This window comes from Melospiza georgiana, chromosome 4 (assembly GCF_028018845.1).
Source record: "Melospiza georgiana isolate bMelGeo1 chromosome 4, bMelGeo1.pri, whole genome shotgun sequence".
Classification (NCBI taxonomy): Eukaryota; Metazoa; Chordata; class Aves; order Passeriformes; family Passerellidae; genus Melospiza; species Melospiza georgiana.
Genome location: NC_080433.1, coordinates 74157012 through 74178974, shown reverse-complemented (window position 1 = coordinate 74178974; position 21963 = coordinate 74157012). Strand labels below are relative to the sequence as shown.

The 21963-nt window shown below is 41.8% G+C and overlaps 1 protein-coding gene across 2 annotated transcripts in view; it reads right to left on the bottom strand.

Moving 5' to 3' along the window:
* BCAT1 (branched chain amino acid transaminase 1) overlaps positions 1 to 21963 on the bottom strand; it is a 54210-nt gene extending 32247 nt beyond the window's left edge. For both annotated transcript variants that reach the window (XM_058022545.1, XM_058022546.1), the window contains exons 1-2: positions 21757 to 21963; positions 6474 to 6524 (exon numbers count right to left, since the gene is read on the bottom strand). In XM_058022545.1, coding sequence (XP_057878528.1) covers positions 6474 to 6524; positions 21757 to 21765 — 60 coding nt within the window. In that variant the 5' untranslated portion in view covers positions 21766 to 21963. The remainder of the gene's footprint in view (positions 1 to 6473; positions 6525 to 21756) is intronic.

Below are 21963 nucleotides of genomic sequence, written 5' to 3'. Positions count from 1 at the left end.
TTAGCTTTATTTGCAAATCCTCCAGCTCCAGATAACCCATCAGTTCCTCTCCTACAGCTCAGAAAATCTATTTGCTAAAAGCCTGCAACTGTTTGAAGAACATTACCCACTTGAAGAGAGACACAGAACCACTTCCCATAGAGCTGACAGTGAAAGGAGCTGCAAAGGGATCCCAAATTCCTTCCTAATAACTGGAATGAGAGCAGCAGATATGTGTCAGCCTGGTGCACCTATTAATAGTAATACTCAAGAGTTTGTGCCATGCCCACGTGGATGTAAAATATCACAGAAACCATTCAGCACTCTTTATTCTGGAACTGGATAAAGTTTTCCTATTGGCAGGTAAAGATGAGGGAATGGATTTGACTGTAAATCACCTGAAATAATTCTGCAGCATACACATGCCTGCTAGGATGCATAACCAGGTGGTATGAAAGTACAGTGATTTAACAGCATTATTACTCACCAATCTTTTTTTAATGCAACACATCATAAAAAACAAATACTTTTGTTACCGCTGACAATAACCCAAAGCAAACAGATTCAGCTGAAACCAAATTAAAATCAGAACGACCTTTTCTAAGGCAGTGCCCAGCCCACACAAGCTAAATATTTTATAACAATAACAGAGCTGGCCTCTAGCTGGGCATCCCTGATCTAACAGTGGCTACAGCTCTGTACTTCCTCAGAGGTGATGCAGAGATGAGCTACCACAGGGGAACTGAGGGGCTTCAGCTGAAGGGGATCAGACACAGGAGAACAGGAATTCTTTAGGAGAGCAGCCCAGCTCTGCATTCAGCAAAGGCACAGAGGCCTCTCCAGGGCTGATGAGAGCCCCACCTCCAAAGCATTTGGATATCCTCACTGTATCCTGTTACACACACACATCCACTGGGATGTTTCTCTTTTACTGCTTCCAGACAGTTTATGTAACAGCAGATTTTCTATACACACATTCCAGGGAGCTACTGCTCATCACAGCATCAAGATGTCACTACTATAACAAATCTTTCCTCATACAATTTATTAGAAAGGAAATGCTCTGTATCACCAAGCAAAATTTAAAATAGAGTGTAATAGAGAATTTTAAATGCCAATGCAGGGCATTCTTCTAATATCCCCCCCTAACACTCACAACCCCTGAAGAATCAACAGCTGCAATGTGACAAAAGGCCTCACTGGGTGCACATGTGCTTTGGCAGGTAAATAATTTACTGATGTCAGCAGAAAATGATAAATTGAGGACAAGCTGTGGAGGAAATAATATATATTTGAAAACCTATAAACCATGTAAATTGCTTTATATTTATTAGCCTTGTGGGTAATATGGTAACTATGCCTGTGTATTTCCTCATTCCAAAAATCCTTGAGTGTTCCTTGATCCATATGCTCTGAGTATGTCAGTAACTTTACCTACTGCTCCTATAAAGTGAAAATAGAGGAAAACTGCTCAGCACTTCCTAAACTCTTCCAGAAGTGGAAATTTAACCCTGTCACACTCCTGTGCAAATGTGATAAAGTCATTTAGTTTAGACTTTAAGATGATGTTTCAAAAATTGGACTACTCAGTATTTTATACACTTTGATCTTTGCATTTGATGGGAAACAAGAACAATAGATAAAAAAATAATTTTCATCATTCATTTAAAAAACCCCTAGGATCAGAGAACTGTTTGTTTTTTATCACTGCCAGCAAACTTTTACATACCATATAGTTTCCTAAATTAAAGCTTAAAACTATATATTTTCTCAAAATGGATTGTTCTCTCTCCCAATTCTCAGAGTAAGGAATACTATATCCCACTGTATTTACCACAAATCACAGGCTCACTTAGTATAAAAATGATTATGGCTCACAGTAATGTAAAACTGTCACTGGCAGTCTCTCAATTTGAACCACAAATGGAAATTTGAACCTGCACTGGAAAAAGAATTTCAGTTTCTTCTCGTGTAACATACACTGGAGCTTTAGATTCTGTGGGAAAATTGTCAGAGATATTTTGGTTGGAGTTTTTGGGGGGCTTTATATATGTAGAGTAGAAATAATCTTTATGTTCAGATTTGTACAATGGTTAGCACAGCACCACCTAATTCACAGATTAAAAATGTTAGAGCAATGCAAGAAACAAATAAGGCATACATCCCTATGGAAAATTCAGCATATCCAGCACCTCACCTGGCTGGAGGAGAGACAGCCTGGGCTGGAAGCCATGCAGGTGTATCAGCAGAGCACTGCACTTTCCCTAACAAGCCCAGATGCCCAGAGGGGTCAGGGGATGCAGCACAGGCCTGCTCCAGCAGCTGCCAGGGCTCACATCTCACCGGCCCAGAGCCTGGCAGAAAGCTGTGGGAGCACTCACACATATTCAGAGTGGCACTGTGGCCACATTTCTCTTCACAGACAAAAGCAAGGCAGAACTTCCCAAGGATATTCTGGGATTCACATTCTCTGCACCTCAGAGAAAGGAAAAACAATTCTTGTCTCATTTGTTGTGCCTGTGTTTGCTCACAAGTGGAATGCATTGAGGAAGATTGTTTACCTGAAGGGAATTGGTAACTGGATTCTGGTGTGGTTTGATTCACTGACCAATTGAATCCAGATGTGTGCATCAGGACTATCAGGACAGTCACAAGGTGAGTGCAGTGGAGTGCTTGGCAGATTCAGTTTACACGTAATGTAATATAGTACAGAATAATACAGTATAATAAAGTAATTTATTAGCTTTCTGATAAGATGGAGTCCTCATCATCATTCCTCCTGGACATATCACTGATATAGCAGAGGAGATAGAGTGTTAAACATTTCTCCTTCTGCCACCACAAGCCTTGACATGAGCAACTCAAGCCAGGCCCACTTGTAGGCTACAGCTACTCCATTCTGCTCCAATGTGGCAAACCAGCCAGTATTCCCTAGAAATTTCCTAGAAAGTCTGCACCACTTTGGCTCACTAAACAGGCTGTTAAAAAGTAAAACAAAAGTACTGAACTTTGCACCATTACAATGCCAATTTTTCCAGAGCTTCAGATCACTGAAAGTCAGAGAAGCATTACAGGAGTAGGTAAAACCTTTTTGAAGTGCTCCATGTATCAATCTCAAAGGCAAAACAAAGACAAATTCCCAGATAAAAGGCTACGTTAAGTCATCTTTCAGGATATGAAAGAAATAAAAGGCATCACAAATGCCTTTAGTTTCTTAACATCAAGTGCTAGGAATTCCAAGTCAGAATTCACACGTTAAAAGAAACCAAATCAGAGTTACATATGGAAACAGACTGCTACATTCTCCAAACATTTATTCTGTCTTGTGACAGCACAATGAGCAGAATGAATGCATTAAAGGAACTACCAGATTTTTAGTCATAAAAATTAAGTGCCTTAGACATAATTGTGTGCTGTTTTGTGGTATTACTGGATGCAAGTATAAGAACAAAACCAGATATGTGCATTTCTTGATCCAACTTCCCACAAAACCACTCAGTGGCACAAAGGATGACTGTACTCTCCATTACTGGTGTGATATCTCCCTCACAGAGATCCAGTGCTGGCTAGAGACAAAAACTACAACTTGGGTGTGGCCACAAATCACTATCTGCTATTAAATGAACAAAATAATTTAGATAATTATTTATATATTTATAAGTGCATACTACAGTCAAGGCTGTTGTATGCACTTATATAAATATTTATAAGTGCATACAACAGGGAGGGAAGAAAGTTTCAGTCCCATGGAAGGAGCTTGGCAGATAAATTCTGGAGATCTGACACTCTCAGCATAATCACTGTTTCCTTCAATGTTTCTTAGCTGTTCCACGATCACTGCTCAGAAGGCAGCCCTAAATGCCATACATTAAATGTAACTACAAACCTGCCAGGATGAGACTTTTAACTGCAGAACTGAGTCAAATTAAGGTAGCTCAGGGGCAGTGAGGATGCAGGAAACGCCAATTCTGACCTGCTGCTTTTAAAAAAGCATGAGAACAGAGAAAAAGCAGCAGATAGAGGGGCTCAGTGCCTGCCAGAAATTGTGGTAACATTCATGCCTTCCCCCCAGTGCACAGGAACTTTCTAACTCCACCCTTCAAAGCCAGGCAGAAACTGCAGCAGAACTCAAAGCAGCTCACCCCACCTAAAAAGCTCCCCACGGCATTCTGAACAGAAATGTCTTCAGAGGCTAATCTGGCATTCAAATGCTGGAAACAGTATGTTTTATGTAAGCTTTAACCAAAACCATACCCTGTTTTTTGCACTCCCACAATCTTGGATTGCTTAGGTCACTGGCAGAAAATTGCAGCTTTTCTCAGCCCCACGGGTCAGCTTGATGCCTTTGAAATATTACTAGCTATAGTTTCTGAAATTGTAACCCCATAACTGTCTGCCACAAAAATGTTTGAGAAGACCCCTAGAATGAATCCAGGCTATTTTATTTTCATTTTGTGTTGCTGGTTTTTTTTCTTAATTTATGAAGTTTTTCCTTCTTAATTTTACCAAGAAGTTGAAGAGGCTGAAAAATAATTATTATAATGCATGATACTGCAACCAGGACCTATCTTCTCACCTTAACTTTCATACCCACGCTTCCCACAGTACAGTATTTTCTAGAAACCTCCAGATTCCTACAAAAGTCTCGGCTCACCTTCAGAAACAGAGCCATAAGGCAGGAATGAAGTCCCACAAATTAGACTTCAGCCTGAGCCAGCTGCTTTCTCCTAGCATTATTCCCTCTATGACCATCTGTCCCACCTGTTAATGTGTTTTCCCCCTCACCCACCATCTCCACTACCATGATCTGCCATTCTGGCTGACACACAAATATCAGTGCAAAGGAAGCTGGACTAAATCCAGCTTTGTGCCACTTGGTATTTGGAGCTTTGGTAAGGCACCTGCTTGACTGCTGGTATAATTAAATCTGCCTTAAGCCTGCTTTAGTTCATGCCAAGTTCACCTGTGAGCCAAACACAAGAGTTTGTTGTCCTTCCTCACACTGCCTCAATGAGTGAAAGTTTGGGTCAATTTGGTTACACAAGGGTCTCCTCCTGTACAGCAATTCTTGTTTGCAAATATCCATGCATATTTTGCTGAATGAATCTACTGAGATCTGTTTGTTGAAGGTGAATCCACAAAACAGCCCCTGCACTCCAGACTTGTGAATTCTTATGGTTTCAAAACTGGCTGCATTCCTGACTTTGTCAGCATTTTTTAAAACAGACCTTCAGGCTGAAAAGTCATCCTGAATTTTCCTCCCTTGGGCAGAAGTGCCAGAGAGACACAACACGAAGAAATGAGGAAGAGAAGAACTGGGAAGGGCTGAGAATGAGGAAATACAAATTAAATGGCATGTTGCTACACAGTGAAATTCTGCAGTCATGGACTATCAAAAATTCCTTGCTGTTTTCAATGAGATTAACATCAGAATAAACCTTACCAAAGCTATTTTTAATAAATAAATAAACTAAATTGTTTTATATATTATATAATATATATTTTTTATATTTTTATTTTATAATGTAGTTTTATTTTAGACTATTCTATTCTATTAATATATGATAATATAAACACTATCAAAGTATATATAACATATTACATATAATTATATATATTAAATATAAATATAAAATTGTATATTATATCATACATATTATATGCATATATTATATCTATAATATAAATATTATCATATCAAATAATATGAAATATATTATATTTGATAATATAAATGTTATCAAATATTTATTGCAGCATTAATTTTTCATATCTGTTTAGAGCCTGACAACTGAAGGGGAAATAATTACTTAAGCATAGCTCTGAAGACTGCACAGCTGTGGCAGTGCCCAAAAAAGTCAGGAAGAACACAACACTTACAAAGCACATCATCAAAATTTCATCTCATGTACTGCTGACAATAGTCATAAATAACAGGAACGGAACTGCTGAAAAATCATGAGTTTTTCTGAGTACTGCTTTTGCATTTCTGCAAAACATAAATAAGGCTTTTTTGAAGACTGTAAATCAGGGAATAAGAGAAAAGGAATTACAGATGTGTGACATAAAGAATAAAGGCAAAGGACGTAGAAAAGGCAGGAAAAAGGAAATTAGTACAGATGCAGAATTCAAAGAAGCACATGCTGACAGGCTCTGCGCTTCCAACAGAAAACTGGAAACTGACATCTGTACCCATACAGTTTTAAAATGAGCTCTTAGTTACTAGCACTGCATTCAGGAAGGAGGCAGAGGCAAAGAATGGCATCTTCACTGCACTCATTCTAGGCATAAGATTAAAATAAAAAGAGAGGGATGCAATTTCACATCAGCTCCTGGCAGCTGCTCAGCATTCCTGACTGTCCCAGCCTGGTTTGTTATGGAGTGCTGATAATGTTCCCAAGCTGCAGAGCTTTGGAGCCCTTCTGTGATCCTCAGCTCTACAGCTTTGGGATCCAATGGAAACCCCTTTTTTTATGAAGGCCATTGACACATACCTTGAAAGATTCAGTCATTTGCTTTCCTGCTTCTCCCGAGAGTCCTCCGCCCTAGGAAAAACAAACCCAGAGCAAATCAAATCCAGTGCACAGTGCAGGAAAGGTGATACACATTCACTTCATTCATTTCAGACTGTACTGAATCAGCAGGCTTTGCATCAGTAAATGTATTGGCAAGAACTCTCTGGTGAGTTCTTAGCACAACTTTCCATCTTCTGGGCTCTCAGTTTTACTTCAGTTCCTTTATTTTGTGCAACTGCACTTCAAGGCTTCATATATGAGACAAATATATACACACGTAATACCCTAGATTAGATCATTACTCTGTACTGTAGAAGGTTATGGACAACATCATGAGTTTTTCATTCAGAGCTGAATAAATAAACTGAGTTTTTACTCAGGTTTCTCTACTAAAGTATCCAACTAACAGGTTTGCTTTTGCCTTTTATAAGAGAAGGTTGAGTAGGCAGAATGGAAGAAAAAAAGAAAGAACTGGTTTTGTTAAATCCTTCATTAACCAAAGAGAGTAATAAGGAGAGTAATAATTTTGCATAATCTGCACTGTTGAACTTCAGGTTTCTGCAAAGAAACTGGGAGGGGAAAGAAGACAAAAAAAAAGAGTGCTAGTTCCAGACATCCTTCTGTTCAACAACAGACAGGGGGAAGCCATCTACCTAAAAATAAGATTCCCATTTCCCACAGCATCACCTCAGCATCTCTGTGGGCCCTCCTGCAGCGCCTGCACCTTCCCTGCAGTTACAGCATGGAACAAAGGAGACAAAGCCACAACAAGGTTCCTTGTAACCCAGCAGCCTTAGAGAAGGAGCTGAAAAGGTGAAGTGGGTGCAGAGGCCTGGGAGGGGGAAGGAGGAGCAGGAGCAAGAGGCTGGGGTGATGGGCCATGAAGGAGGATGGCTGGGATGATGGCTTTAGGGAGCACAGCTGGAAGGATGGAGAGGACTTGGTTGCTGCATCTCACGTGGGAGCTCCCAGTCCAGACGGGAAAGCCCCAGATCAAAGGTACAATCCCCTGATGGAAAGAAGATGAAAGGAAAACCTTTCATGGTCAGCCTGTGAGATCCCAGCCCTCACTCCCAGGGAGGCAGGTGAATGGCAGTGTCAGCAACATAGCAGCCACCAAACTGTGGGGTCAGGGCTGGCACCACATGGATCACAGCCTTACACACAGGGCAAATAACATGATTCTTTTCCCTTTTTACAGATCTTGGGAATATGGTAAACAGACAAAAAATGAAAAGAAAAAAGAAGCAGTATTTTCAGTGGACCTTCCACAGATCACAGCCTTGCTACCAGCAAAAAATAAAAGGCAAAGTCCCAGCCACAGCAGATCTCACTTCCTCTCCCCTTCCCCCCAGGGAGCCCCCCACATCCCTCCTGCTGCCTCTTCTCAGCTTTAACCCTACTGTTCCTCTTTTTTTGTAATTCTCTACAGCAAGGCAGGCAATTGTGGCTACAGGACCCTTCCTATGCACTAAAAGAGAATGGGCCAAGAGAGATCACAAATCTCTTTACAATATCCCAGAATGCTTTGTCCTTCATTAAAAACATGTTTTATTTGCCTTAGAGCTGAGGGTTTTCTACTCCAGAAAGATAAGACTTTGGCAGAGTGGCAGACCCAAGCAGGACTAAAGTGTCACCCAAAGCCAAGTGTACAGTAACAGCTCCTTGCTTTACCTGTAATTTTTCAAACACTTCCAAACCCACTGGTAAAATCCTAGAAATCCTTTCTGACACCATCAGCAGACAGCAGTTAAGCATTCCACAGATGAATGGAGGCATCTGATTTTTCTCTGCACTGCAATGAATGAGGATGGAGAACCTGCTGGTTCCCAGCTAACAGGATGGGAACTGCCAGCTCTGGAAGAAAAATACCCTAATGCCATCATCCCACCTCTGGAAAAAAAATATCTCAGAGAGCTCCAGCTCCACTGCTGGCTCTTGTCTAACATCCAGCATGCCAAGCTGGATTTGCTAATAATAATTACTGGTGACAGCAAATACTGACAAGTACCTAACCACTATGCTTCATTTTCTTCCTGTTGCTGCTCCATGGAGTTGCCCTAAAGCAAGAGCTGGCATCAGCACAGAGGACTGGAGTGAGCTGGATACAGCTTAATATTCTCTTTCATGATCTTTCTTAAAGATACCAAGGCTGCATGTGAATTTGAGGTGCAGACCACCTACAGAACAGCCCCTGGGGGTCCATCACGTGTCTCTTCAGTTCAACATTACCACTGAACCCAGTGAAGTCACCAGCCCCATTTTGGGCACATGCCATGGGGCCAATCCTGCTCTCCATGAAGTCATTATTAATTTTTACAGATTGAACTCATATTTAAAGCAAGTAGCTAACTGGCTTTGTTAACCACACTGAAATTAAACTGAGTTAATCCCTTAGCACTAGAAAGAAATACCACAATTACTTTCTAATTAACAGAGTCATATTTTAATGGCTCCATGGCCTACAAATCTGAAACATGTTGCTAAGTGCAATATGGAAAATTGCTCCCTGGTTTAGTGCCAATGTTGCCAAGAGAGATATTCCAAACACAAATGTGCCTTTTATGTTTAATAGCATGGTAGATTTAAACCTGCCCCCATTAAAACAGTGATGTTATCCTAAAGACACACTTGAGCCACTGGGTGAACAACTTCTCAAAAGTCACTCGAGAGTGTCTCAAGTAGCTGTACAATCACACAAGCATGACATTATTTCCTATGTTGTGCTGCAGAGAGATCAGTGTTTTCTCTGTGATGTATATAACAGGAAATAGATGAGTATTTCAAAGGTTTCCTTTGAATATACTGAAAACGCACATTGATTTTAACATTACTGAGGTGTAAAAATCTTACAACAGATTAAACTTGGTTGGAAAATAGGGTTTATATGTAATTTCATCACTGTGAAACACCACTGAAATAAAGACCTGCTGGGCAGTAATTCTGTTATTACTTTAACTGAGGATCTCAATGCTCTAATGACCATTACAAATCCTTTAGCACTGACACAGTAATCCCAATGCACTCAGCTGGATAACAGTGCTCCCCACATCAGCACTTAGCTCCAACCTAACTCTTCCACAAGGCACAGGAAAAGCCTCAGTGGCTATTTGTGCATGGAACACTGCACTTGTGGGCAATCTTGGGCTAAACAGTTGTCACCTGCCTTCTGCTAGAGCTGTCCCAAACCTGGACATCCAGCTCCTGCACTTGGTGCTCAGGCTGCCTTAGACATTCACATCTCCATCTCCTGGCACCATGGTGCTGCAGTCCATGCCCTCCCTGATGCCTTTAGCACACCTCCTCTACTTTTGTGCAGTCAGATCACTCAGCCTCCTGCTACAAAACCAGGCTCATCTCCTCCCTAAACCCTCCAGGCTTCCTACACTGCCCGAGTGTGCCTCAGCTGCTCCTGCGCCTTCACTGTGGTATGTTCAGGGTCCCCCATCGTAGGGAGGAAAGAGTCTGACTCCATGTTCTTAGAAGGCTAATTTAGCATTTTATGTTCCTATATTATATTAAAGAATACTATAGTAGAACTACACTAAGTTTTACTTCAGGCTACTAAGTGTCTAAGAAATATTTCATGCTCTAATTTACACTGGAAGGATGATGAAATGAGAGCCCTTGCCAGGCTGCAGGAACACAGCAGATCAATAAATCCAATCCAGGACTCACACTGGCACAGGAAAGCCACATGAGGTGTGTGGTGACAGGTACCCTGTCACTCACAGCCACACAAAGCAGAGCTGCCCCCCTGCTCCAAGGTAAAACACAATCCAATGTGCACAAATGCCAAATATTCTGTATTGCAACAGCCAGGCAAGAACACTGCCGTGACTTCAAAACAGCTTTGATCTGTCCCTAGGAAACAGTAATACAATTTGGCAGTCACGTCACATAAAAGATGAATTTGCAGAAAAAAATCCACTAACAATGTTCACAGCTAAACAAAAAAACAAAACAAAACAAAAACAAAACAACAACAACAAAAAAAAACCCACACAAAGTCAGAGAAAATTTGCTAATTTTGTGATATATTAAAAAGTGATAGCATATTATTTTTACTATCAACTAGAGTTTATTTTATTTATTATTTTAGTTAGTTATTACTTATTTATTTTAATTTTTTATTTTTAATTTACTTTTATTTTTTATTTTATTTATTTATTAAATCTTGTGAAAGATTCCCACAGTTTAAGAAACTCATTTATGGAAGCCAAGAGCCATAAAAGCACTTCAATCCTGTCCCTATACTGCAGGTATGTGAACACGAACATATCCAACACATCTGTACCACAGTGCTAATTGTGGCACACAATTTACAAAGCTAATTTCTGCACTTCCAATACATTTTTCAGACTGTTCCTCCTCACACAGATCCTCCCTGGTGCCCTGTCAGTCTGGCATTGTCACCTCTCTGTAGCTGCCTGTCCAACCTTGGGCTGGCACTAATGTTAGTTAAACAGAGGCTGTGCAATGACAGCACACAACAAACACAAGGCAACTAGCGTAGCAGAAAACCAGGGCTTCCACACTATTTAATAATCATTCTGCCTCACAGTGAGGGCATTGGGGCACAGAAAATACAAAGGTTTTATGTACAAGACAGCTGCATTGTATGAAATAAGGCTGAATTGAAATAGATTGTAATTAAATTAGTCTGAAAAACTGTGCAGGCACTTATCTCTGACTTGAGCAGTTCATTGGCTTTAATTTAAACCAGTTTAATTGGTTTGAATAAAACTTAAATACGCTCCTCTTAAAACAAGCATCACTGTTTTTATGAGGCTTAAATAAAAGACAATTCAGATTACATGAGCACAACTTGCTGGTTAGAAAAGCCTTGGAACAGAGATCATCAAGAAGCAGAAATATTAAGCTAGTCCACCCAAGATTCATGTTTAATAACATTTACAGCTGAATCACATCTGTAAAAGCAGACAAACTTGGTTCCACAAGAGCAAATAAATGCAGAACAATGTTTGCAAAGTAAAGCCATTACAAGCAGCACTCTGGTGAGAAACCTCTTCTAGAACTAATGTCAATTTTTTTACTCAGTGCTTAAATGAGTATTTGAGTAAGCTCAGTAATGTCTGAACTGATGCAGAAGAAAGCTTGTCTCAGTTCACTTGAAATACAGCAAGGCTAGGGAAAGTGAAGGATATCTACTCCTGAAGTCCAAAAACAACATGGGCTTGATAAAGCTGAACTATCAAGAACACTAAAGGAAAAAAAGAGACCAGCAGAAGCACAAAACAAATTAATTTGCTGAAACTAACCCTAAGGAGAACCTGACCAGGGATCCATTCAGCTTCAGGCTGAATTTATTTTGTCACATATTTCAGAAAAATTTACAGTTTGAGCTGTGAATTGAGTCTGAAGCGTAATCCCTCCCAGGTGAAAATCCCTGACAGCCTCCCAGCAGTCCCATCCACCACAGGACATAAAGCAGCTGTAATCTGTGTGCTGCCCCTTTATTCAATACTCACTTGGCTCTAATACATTTCCTGCACATCCAGACAATTCTCTTTCCTATTTTCTTAGCAGAAACAGGCAGGGACTCTAAAGCAACCCTCTTCACCAATGACCCCCAGGAGCTGTGTGCTTTAACATTGATTTTAAAGGCACTGCTCACACTGCTCCTGATTGTTTTCCTCCCTGTGACCCTTCTGCTGCTCTGTCACTCCCCCGTGCCATTTCCTCTGTCTTCACAGTTTACTGCCCTCCTGATTTGGGAAAACAGCCTGGTACAACGAGGGGAAGAGGCAGATGACCTCATGGAGCTCTTCCATCTCTAACTCCTGTGAGCAGTGCTCTAAGTGACTCTTTTGTTGGTTTGTTTGTCCCGTCCAGCATTAATTAGGGTTTTAACAAATGCATTGTTTGCTAGAATGGCATGAAGGAAAACATGTTAAAGCAACCAGCTGGATCTAGCTGACCTAAAAATATACCTGCCTGTTTTCTAAATAGACAGTGTCTCATGGCTGTATGATACACTGATTGCTCAAACAAAATGAATTAAATTCTGAAAGACACCACAGTTTTCTTGTGTTTAGGCCCAGTTCTTTGATAGATTTTCTCCATCAAACTGGCAACAAGAAAGGCCATAAATGCTACTGCATGCTTTCCCCTAACACTGTAGCAGGGCTTTGCTCTTTACCACAAGCTTGTGCTCATTATGTTTTCTCTAACATTTCCCTTTCCTCATGTGTTCTAAAAGCCAGGTAGTAAATCAGCATTTTAAGAATTTATAGTAAAATTAGGCAGGATGCATTTTTAACTGCACTGTTATCCCAGAAAAGATGAGCCTATGCACAATAAACACTAATTTGTTTATTTTCCTTGAAGATTCAGTTATACTGGCTATATTTTTTATTCTGAGACAGCTGCACCGAAAAGTGACAGATCTGATTTAAAGATGCATAAAACGTAGCTTGCAATTTATTTGTGAAATTGCCTGAAACTCCACACAGATTCTGCAGCTGATGACCAAGGCAATTGGCTTTATGCAATTACCAAATGAAAATATAAATAACATGAAGGCATAGAGAGCAAAAACAAATCAAATCATTGTCTGAGGAGTTACTGAGGGCTTAGAACTGGAAGCAAACAATTTAGTGTGGGAGACCGAAGCCTCTTCAGTGATTATTCTTGCAAATAAATCACTAGAAACTGCTGGGGGGGGAAAAAACCCAACCAAACCACAGCAGAGACAGTGATGGATTCCAAAATGAGAACTGACATGGCCAAAGAAAAAAGCTAGCAGACAAAAACCTGTTTTTAAGGACACAGCCCACAAGTGCAGCAGCAGCAGGAGGAGCACGAGGCCAGCCCTGAATCACTGGCCTGTGTCAGGGGTCACTTGGAGCTATTCTCAGAGTGCTCAGACCGTGTCCCATTTAAGCCCATTCTGCCCTGGAATAAAGGTTTACATAAGACACTGAGGAAAGATGAATGGCACACTGAACACAAAGGCTCTGTGGAGGAAGAGAACAGAAGAGCTTTTGGAGGAAGGAGGAGTTACTTTTTCCACCATAAGTGCTGTGTAAGTGCCACTAGAGATGACAGAACTGTGACTGACACAGCAGGCTCAATGCAGTGCACATGTGTGGCTGCTGGTGTGCACAGGGCTGACACCACATCTAGCCCTGGTGACTCTGCATGGCCTATTTAATCACAGCCCATCACCAAATGCCACTGCTGAAAAGCACAAGGAGCACGACCGTGCAGTGTGCTGGCTGCGGCTCCTGTCCCTGCTTCCCAAGAGGCTGCTGTGCCCCTGCAGTGCCCAACAGACGAGGCTGATAAGGCATGGCAGCAGCTATCTAAGCCATCTGAATGGGCTCAGACCACTGCTCAGAGTGCTCCTATAAATGTGTTCTCTGCTGTTGTTTCTCTCCCATGTCTGAGCAAAGCCCATTTCCCTGCTTGCAGGCACAGCCCTGCACACCCAGATGTGGGCTCTGCCTGGACCATGCTGCAGCAGGACCCTGACTCCAGTTTCAGGGCTCACAGTGATTCTCTTGTTCAGAGATGCAGCGAAGTTATCCTGTATCTCTTTAATCAGGTCATTGCCCCAGTCTAGACCAATTTAGGGAGAAATCAGGCTTGTAACAAACACATTGTTTGCTAGAATGGCATGAAGGAAAACATGTTAAAGCAATCAGCTGACTTAAAAATATACCTGCCTGTTTTCTAACTAGACAGTGTCTCATGGCTGTATGATACACTGATTGCTCAAAATAAATTAAATTCTGAAAGACGCCACAGTTTTCTTGTGTTTAGGCCCAATTCTTTGATATGAGATCTTCTGCATCAAACTGGCAACAACAAAGGCCATAAATGCTACTGCATGCTTTCCCCTACCACTGTAGCAGGGCTTTGCTCTTTACCACAAGCTTGTGTCATTATGTTTTCTCTGACATTTCCCCTTTCCTCATGTATTCTAAAAGCCAGGTAATAAATCAGAATTTTAAGAATTTATAGTACAATTAAGCAGGATGTATTTTTAACTGCACTGTTAGGCCAGAAGGACAGCAAGAAATATTGCAAAGATTTCTTTCCAGAAATACTGCAAATACTGTGTTCTCCCGGATTCTGATGGTGGGCTTGAAACTGCTTGCTCCAGATTAAGAATGAAGACCTTCATTATTTATAAGCTTCAAAGGAATCTTCTCACTGTAAGCCTGGCTCTACAGTCCCAACAGCCAGGTGAAAGAAGGCAGAAATATTTATTTCTTCTACAAACAGGAAACTGAGGCACAGATTGTCCCACTGGCACACTTCACCCTGCTCAGCAGCTGCTTCAGGGAATCTGCTGGGGTGCCAGAACAGGGTCTGCACAGCTCCCCAGGAACTAAAACAACAAATCTGTCACTGTCATATTTTCTGGAAAAATCTTTTTGCCCAGGATTCTTCTCCTGGGAAGCTGAGAAGCCTCAAGAAAAAAAGAAAAATTATTTGATTTGCTTCTCCTGTATTTTGCTCCTTCGGAATGTGGTTGGAGATTGTTTATCCAACAGGTGGTTGCTTCATTGGTTTCATGTGAATTGTTTTAACTTAATGGTCAATCAGTGTCAAGCTGTGTCAGGGCTCTGGAAGGAGTCACAGTTTTCATTATTATCTTTTTAACCTTGTGTCTGTATCCTTTCTGTACTCTTTAGTGTAGTTTAGTATAGCATTCTTTAATATAATATAGTATAATAAAATAATAAAGTAGCCTTCTGAGAAAATGGAGTCAGATTCATCATTCCTCCCTTTCTCTGGTGGTCCCAGAAAATACAAGATCAAATCCATCCCAGGTCTTCTCAAGAAAGACCAGGTGCAAATGACTGATTTACAATAGGTTTGGCTGTTCACTGCTCACAGCTGTAACCTATTGCAGTTCTTGCCGAACAGCACACAGGTGGCGGCTGCAGAACTCCTGCCCACACCAGCTCCAGCGGGGTTCAGGCCTGCCATAATCGGTTTGAAGCAATGGGAGAGCTCTCCAAAGCCTGCCTAATGCGTGATGTGTGTTTTGCTGTGTGCTCAAACACTGCCCTGGTCTGTTTCAAGTGGACACAGTTCAACAAAGCAGAAAGGAAACTGAAGCTTTCCTCTTGATGTAAAGGGCACCAGGAGCAGAGCTAAGCCAAAGGGAAGAACCTGGGGATTTGTCTGAGGACAGCATCTACAATAATGTTCTTGTTCCAATAACAGAGAGGGAGCATAACTGCATGATGGATGCTTACTAACAAGCCAGGAAAAGCTGGGCACAACTACAGCATCACTGCAGTGTCACACACTGCTCTCTTCAATGTGGTACAACAACAAGATAACACCGAGAAACTGTTTTTCTTCAGATCATCTGCTAAAAGAGGTAAAACATTCCAAGCTGGTGACAGAACCAGATATCCCACCCATTTAATACGTATTCAACTGTGAAACAACGGTATGACAGGGAAAAATAATGGATTATAAAACTGCAAAATTCTGGAGCTGTATTAACCTTATCCTGTGTGTCCTTTCTAAATAACATGAGCAAGTCCTTCATCTGAAATCCCCTATCATTTGCTGACAGTGCCCAGAGCAAACTGGAGGCTGCCCAGGGAATTTGAGAGCAAAATATCTCTCAGCACATGAAAAGTGGCCTTGGAAGAAAAGGGCGAGCACAGATGAGATATTTGTAGAAGTGTCAGCACTAAGCACACACAGAGCACACAAAATGCAGAGAATGCTTTGCCCAAACCATAGCATGGTTAAAGCTATAAAAAACATAAATCAGGAGTGATGCAGTCTCTGTTAGAAAAATGACAGCTTTGAACTGGTAAGAAATGGAAATTAAGATAATAAACTGGCCTATGACAAGTACTCTAGGCTTGTCCTCCTACAATTCAACACCTGTATCAATGATCAAACAGCCCTGCTCAGCTCCACAAATCTAAACTGACAAATGACTCACTTATAACACGAGCAAAGGGTCTGGGAGGCTTCAGTGCACGTGAACAATGTTTTTCACATTTCAGAAGGTATGAAGCTAATCTTGAGCCCCTTAAAAGCTTAGAATTGCATCTGAAAAAATATTCATTTCATATGTATGCTCTAAGAAATATTTTGCCCAATTAACATGATGAAAACATTGCTGGCTACAGCACACCACCTCAATAGAAAATTCAAAAGAAAACAAGTGTAAATGCCAGTTTTCAGCTTAGTGAACAATCAGAAAGGAATGCTGTTACTGAACTTCCATCTTCAGGTGTCAAGAAGAGAATCAAAGTGTAAATGCCAAAAATGGTCTTTCAAAAACTGTCAAAAGATAAAGGATAACATTAAAAACACCGATGACATACTCAAGATGTATAAATGCCTCAAATACATGAGCATGTCAATAGAATTATGGTTTTTTTCTGCATGCATGTACACATGCATCTGTGGCAAAACTGTGCCTGTGTAGCCATTACATGTAGTAACACCTTGTGCTAAGGCTATTTCTTCATTTTTTCTATATTTACGCTCTATTTTTCAGGCAATACTTTCCAGCAATTAGGAAGAGGTTTGTCAAATTTTAAGCAGGCATTGCCACAGGGCAGAATTCAGGACTGTGATATTGATAATTCAATAATAAATCTTCATGTTCTGTTCTCAAAAAAATAATCATGTTACTCTGAACTATAATTGTATAAAGACAGTTTATAACAAACAAACTGTAAACTATGGAGCCTATTAAAAAATACTTAAACTTCCCTTCATCCAGGATCAAAAACTTAGCCTCTCCACCAGTTTCTTCAAACTTTAAAACCAGGGAAGTAAAACCTGTATCGTGCATCTGCTAAGAAATTTTCATAGCAATTGACCTGGCAGCTATGTTGACAGTAACTTCATAGTAAATGCTAACACTTGAAGATTCTTTTCCATAGTTGTTTGATTAAGAATTTCCTTTATTTTAATGGAGGTTGAGAAACTCTACATCAAAAGAAACTGTACTGTTACTGCTGATTTTAGGTGGACTACTTATAATTTTTAATTAATTGCATGATGATAAGCAATTGTATCACTTTATAAGAGTAGAACATACAATTTTGTGTGGTAACCTTATAGACTGTATTTCAGATGCAGCAATTTCAAGTTCACATTCCTGAAAATCAAAAATATCTCCTTTTATTCAGTGCTTTATAGTTTTCCAGCTTACACTCTTCTGTTAAGCACATGGATTTCCTCAAGATAATAAAGAAAATAACACTGCTATACTGAGTTGTTAAGAATATACCTTCTGCAAAGCAATCTGCCTACAGTGGTGCCTTTTAACACCACCCTTACACAGACTTCTATGTGCTGTTAAAAGCCAAGCATTCAGGGCTCTGGGCAAATATCTGAAGGTCCACACCACTGGGTGTGTCAAAAAAACTAAGACTGCATTTTAAAAAATTTAGTTTCTAAGCTTTTTTTCAGGACCACAGGAAAACCCAGGCTGTAAGGAACCTGAGGGTGTCTTTAATTCAACCTCCTGCTCAAAGCAGGGCAGGCTCTGAGCTCAGACCAGGTTCTTAAGCTCGACCCAGCTGGGTCTTGAGAGCTGCCAAGGGTGCAAACTGCACAGTCTCCCTCGGTAACTCACCTCTCAGTTGTGCTTGTGGAGACAGCTTTTTCCTTATACCCCATGTGAACTTCTCCTGTTTCAGCTAATGCCATAATCTCTCGCCCTCCTGCCACACAGCCCTGCTGAGCCTGGCCCCATCTCCATCATCTTCCTCTAGACTGTGGAAGGCTGCTTCAGCACCCCAGAGCCTGCTCCAGACTGAACACACTCTGTTCTTTCAAACTGAGTGCTAAAGGTTTAAAAAAACTCCATTTTCAGTAAGAGTAATGTGAATTCAAACATTTATTACAGAGATGATGACTCTTAACCCAACAGTCTAAACGAAATTAAACAAGTGGACATGATGTCTCTGAATCCTAGTGGGAGTTATTCCGATCAGAACCTCGTGGAATTAAACCCTGTTTGTACACCAGGCAAAACACTTTTCTGTGCTTGCTAGAAATGTTTTCATTAATGTGGTGTGTGATATGCTCTAACAGACACACTGAATTAGCAGGAGCTGTGTACCTGCAGAGAAGTTACATGCTGCCCTTCATTAATGTTTCAGGTATATTCTAAAATAGAATCCAAAACACACCACAGACCTCAAGGGAAGAAGTTAATGAGCAGCTCTGTTGGAATGACATTATGACATTAGTTTCCAAAAGATGCACAAAAAGCCCCAGATGGACCAAGATGCAAAAGAAGCCCCAGATGGATGACACTTACTGATCATTTTTAAAGATGGTTCCAACTATTCTCATGTTAAGTTTTGGGTGCTGTGATGTACACACAAAGGGTGCTTTCCATAAGTGCAACACTGGATTTTGCTCTGCAACAGCATATGGCAATACTTCCTAAATTGCCCTTCTGCAACAGGTGCTCTGTTTTATGATGTAATTTTTCCTGGATCTTTAATGTGTAAAGCCATAAAAAAATGAGGTTGTTTCCAAGGTAAATGGGGCCACCCATTGACTTCATCCTGTTTTAGATTGGGAGGCATCACGGTGCAAACATGGAAATGACCACAAAGATGGTATATTAGGGTCACATACTATTGGATTTATGCTCAACCACCACCTACAGCCAGGCTTTTAAGATGCAGTTTGGGCTCCACTGCAGCCATGGTTGCATGTGGGTAGCCACAATTGATTATCAAAAGCCACAATCAGTGCTGAGTGCCTGGAGCTCCCAGAGCTGCCTCTGAGAGACGAGCCTCCCCAGCATCACAGAGACCATGGTGTGTCACTGTGGGGATGTGAACATGCCAGTCCCCACATCCGTGGCCTGAGAAGGCTGATTGTGCAAATTTCACTGGGAGAATTTACAGCCTGGCTCCTTCATTCTGACACTGAAGGTCCTGCCCTCAAACCCACTGGTAATTTTCAGCATTATACATTCAGCTGTGATTATTAATTTAAGAAAATGGCATAACACAGGGAAGCAATGAAAATGTCTGTTTCAATACTTTACCAGGTCTCCTAATTTGTTCTAAAATGCCTGAATAAATGCAGAGCACCTGAGTGTTTACACAGTTAATTAACTGATTTACCTGCCTTCCTAACACTATCCTCCCAGGGACAAATTAATGACTAATGAAATCCACCTGAATTATTTTCATCTGTCTAATTAAACAAAGGATACAGCCTGTGGACTATTTTAATAAGATATCAGTTAAAGCTATCTCCTGACTCTGCAATCTTCTCTTTTACCTATGGCTTTGCAGCATATTTCAGTGCTCAATTTCCATGGGGAAAAACAGCATATCCACTGGATCACAGACAAGCGCCAGGCCTGTCAGTAACAATCAGTGCATGAGGTGGACAAGGCAGAGACTGCAGAAACTGGAGGCACAATTCATTTCTTATACATCACTTTAAACAGCACAGAAAGGGAGGGCTGTGGTTGAGCTGGAAATAGTTCAAGGAAAAATGGATGCTTGTGACTAAACACGGGAGAGAAGGGAGAGATGAAGGGACAAGGAGATGGAATGATGCTGTTGGGTTATTTATTAATGTATCAGGTTTTATGTAAGTATGGTGATAATCAAATTGTAATTTTCTGTTCCTTTGACACATGCTCCACAAACACACAGTGACAGCCAGAACCCTGCAGAGCTGACAATCTGAGCAGATGAGGCAAGGGAAGGGTAAAGGGCTCAGACAGCCCTGACTTGCCCAAGGCTACATCACTTCCAAGTGGCAAGAGGGTCCTTTCACTGCTGTAGCTACTGCTACGGCAAAGACAAGAAAAAGACAAGAAAAATACAAAGGAAGGTCGGGTTTGTGCAGGTGAGAACCCAATGAGATGTCAGTGCTGCTTTGAGCAGACAGGTTGATAGGTCCATGGTTTCCCTGTTACTTGTTCTTTATGTAAGACCAGAGCATTCCTGGCAGGTACGGGATATTATAAATATATAGAGGTAGAATATTATATATTAATATTATCACTAGTATATATTAATATTCTACCTTTATATATTTCACAGTATCACAATTTTGAATTCTGACACCCTGGAAAGCAGCACCCTGCCCTCTTTCCTTGACACACAACAGGTACATCAGAAGTGATAGAAAACACAAGTCTGGCCCTTCCTTGAGACGCTCCATTCTGTCTGAGCACTGTGGCTGGGTGAGCTCCTGGGTATTTTCCCTGAGTAGTTTCAGACCAGTTTCCTGCCACGGCTGGTGTGCCCCTCTCGGGGCTGGGACAGCATCCCAAGGCTGCCCCATGCCAGCCCTGCCGCCAGGAGCAGCAACCGCAGCACTGCTGGTGTGAGGAACACTCACCACCAGCAGCACAGAGGAGCTGGGGAGACACCTACCAGTCACCTGCTGTGCCCGTACCCCATCTGCTAACGTGACCCAGGAAAGCAAACACCTCAGCCGTGGTTTCCTCAGCTGTAAGCTCCGGCACAGACTGCAGCTGTGCAGCTCCCAGCCTCATACCCGAGCACTGCTGGAGCCGCTGCACAGCGTGGAACGCGGCTGGGATGCTCCCTTGGTACTCCCAGCTGAAAGGCGCCCGTGATAACTCCGTGCCCTTTGCCTTGACCAGCAAGACTTGGTTTTAATCCCCAGATCAGGTCACTAAGCCGAAGAACATAAACATGGCATTTATAAAAGGACAGTGCCCATAGATGCTCATCGGCCACGTTAGTGTTTGCTACCGAAAACTCCTCTTCCATGATTCAAAGTTTTCTCTGAAATTACTCAGCACATGTTACCGGATTTTACCCAAAGTCTATTTTAGTACGAGGGCAGACATAAGAGCTTTAACAAACTCACAGGCAAAACAAAAAGCCTTGATGTCTGCCAGGACACCGTAACCTTCGCGGTTTGATGTCTTTTTGTCAGTTTTATTTGGGTTTTTTTAAATCATTGAGAGTCCCATAAACATGAAATTCACCCCAGAGGAAATCATACACCTTTGCTTCCCCTTCCCCATCCTCCCTCATTATTTCTCTTCCACACGTGCTGTCTGCAATGAAAGAGCAAGGAAAGAGGCAAAACCACACACAATCTGCCTCTGAATCTCAAACAACAAACTCGCCAGGGACAGAAATCCCCTTCTCACAGCACAAACAAATCGTGGCACTAAAATCTGCCAGCACGAACCGGCGAGCTGCCGAGGAGCAGCCCCGGAGCCGCTCCGCGCCGCCGGAAGGACACACGGACGGATTGGGCAGCAAACTCCGCTTACCTTGCTCATGCTGGCAGGAGGGGGAGATGGTCCCGCCGGGCTCCGGCCGGGATGGAGCGGGATCGCCGAGCCCCGGGGACGGAGAGAGCGGCGCGGAGGGGGACCGGGGCCGGCTGGGGCTGCTCCTACTGCTGTGGCGGCTGCTCGGATGGCTGAGGCGGCTCCTGCCGATGCTGCTGCTCGGGGCTGCTGCTGCTGCCGGGCTCG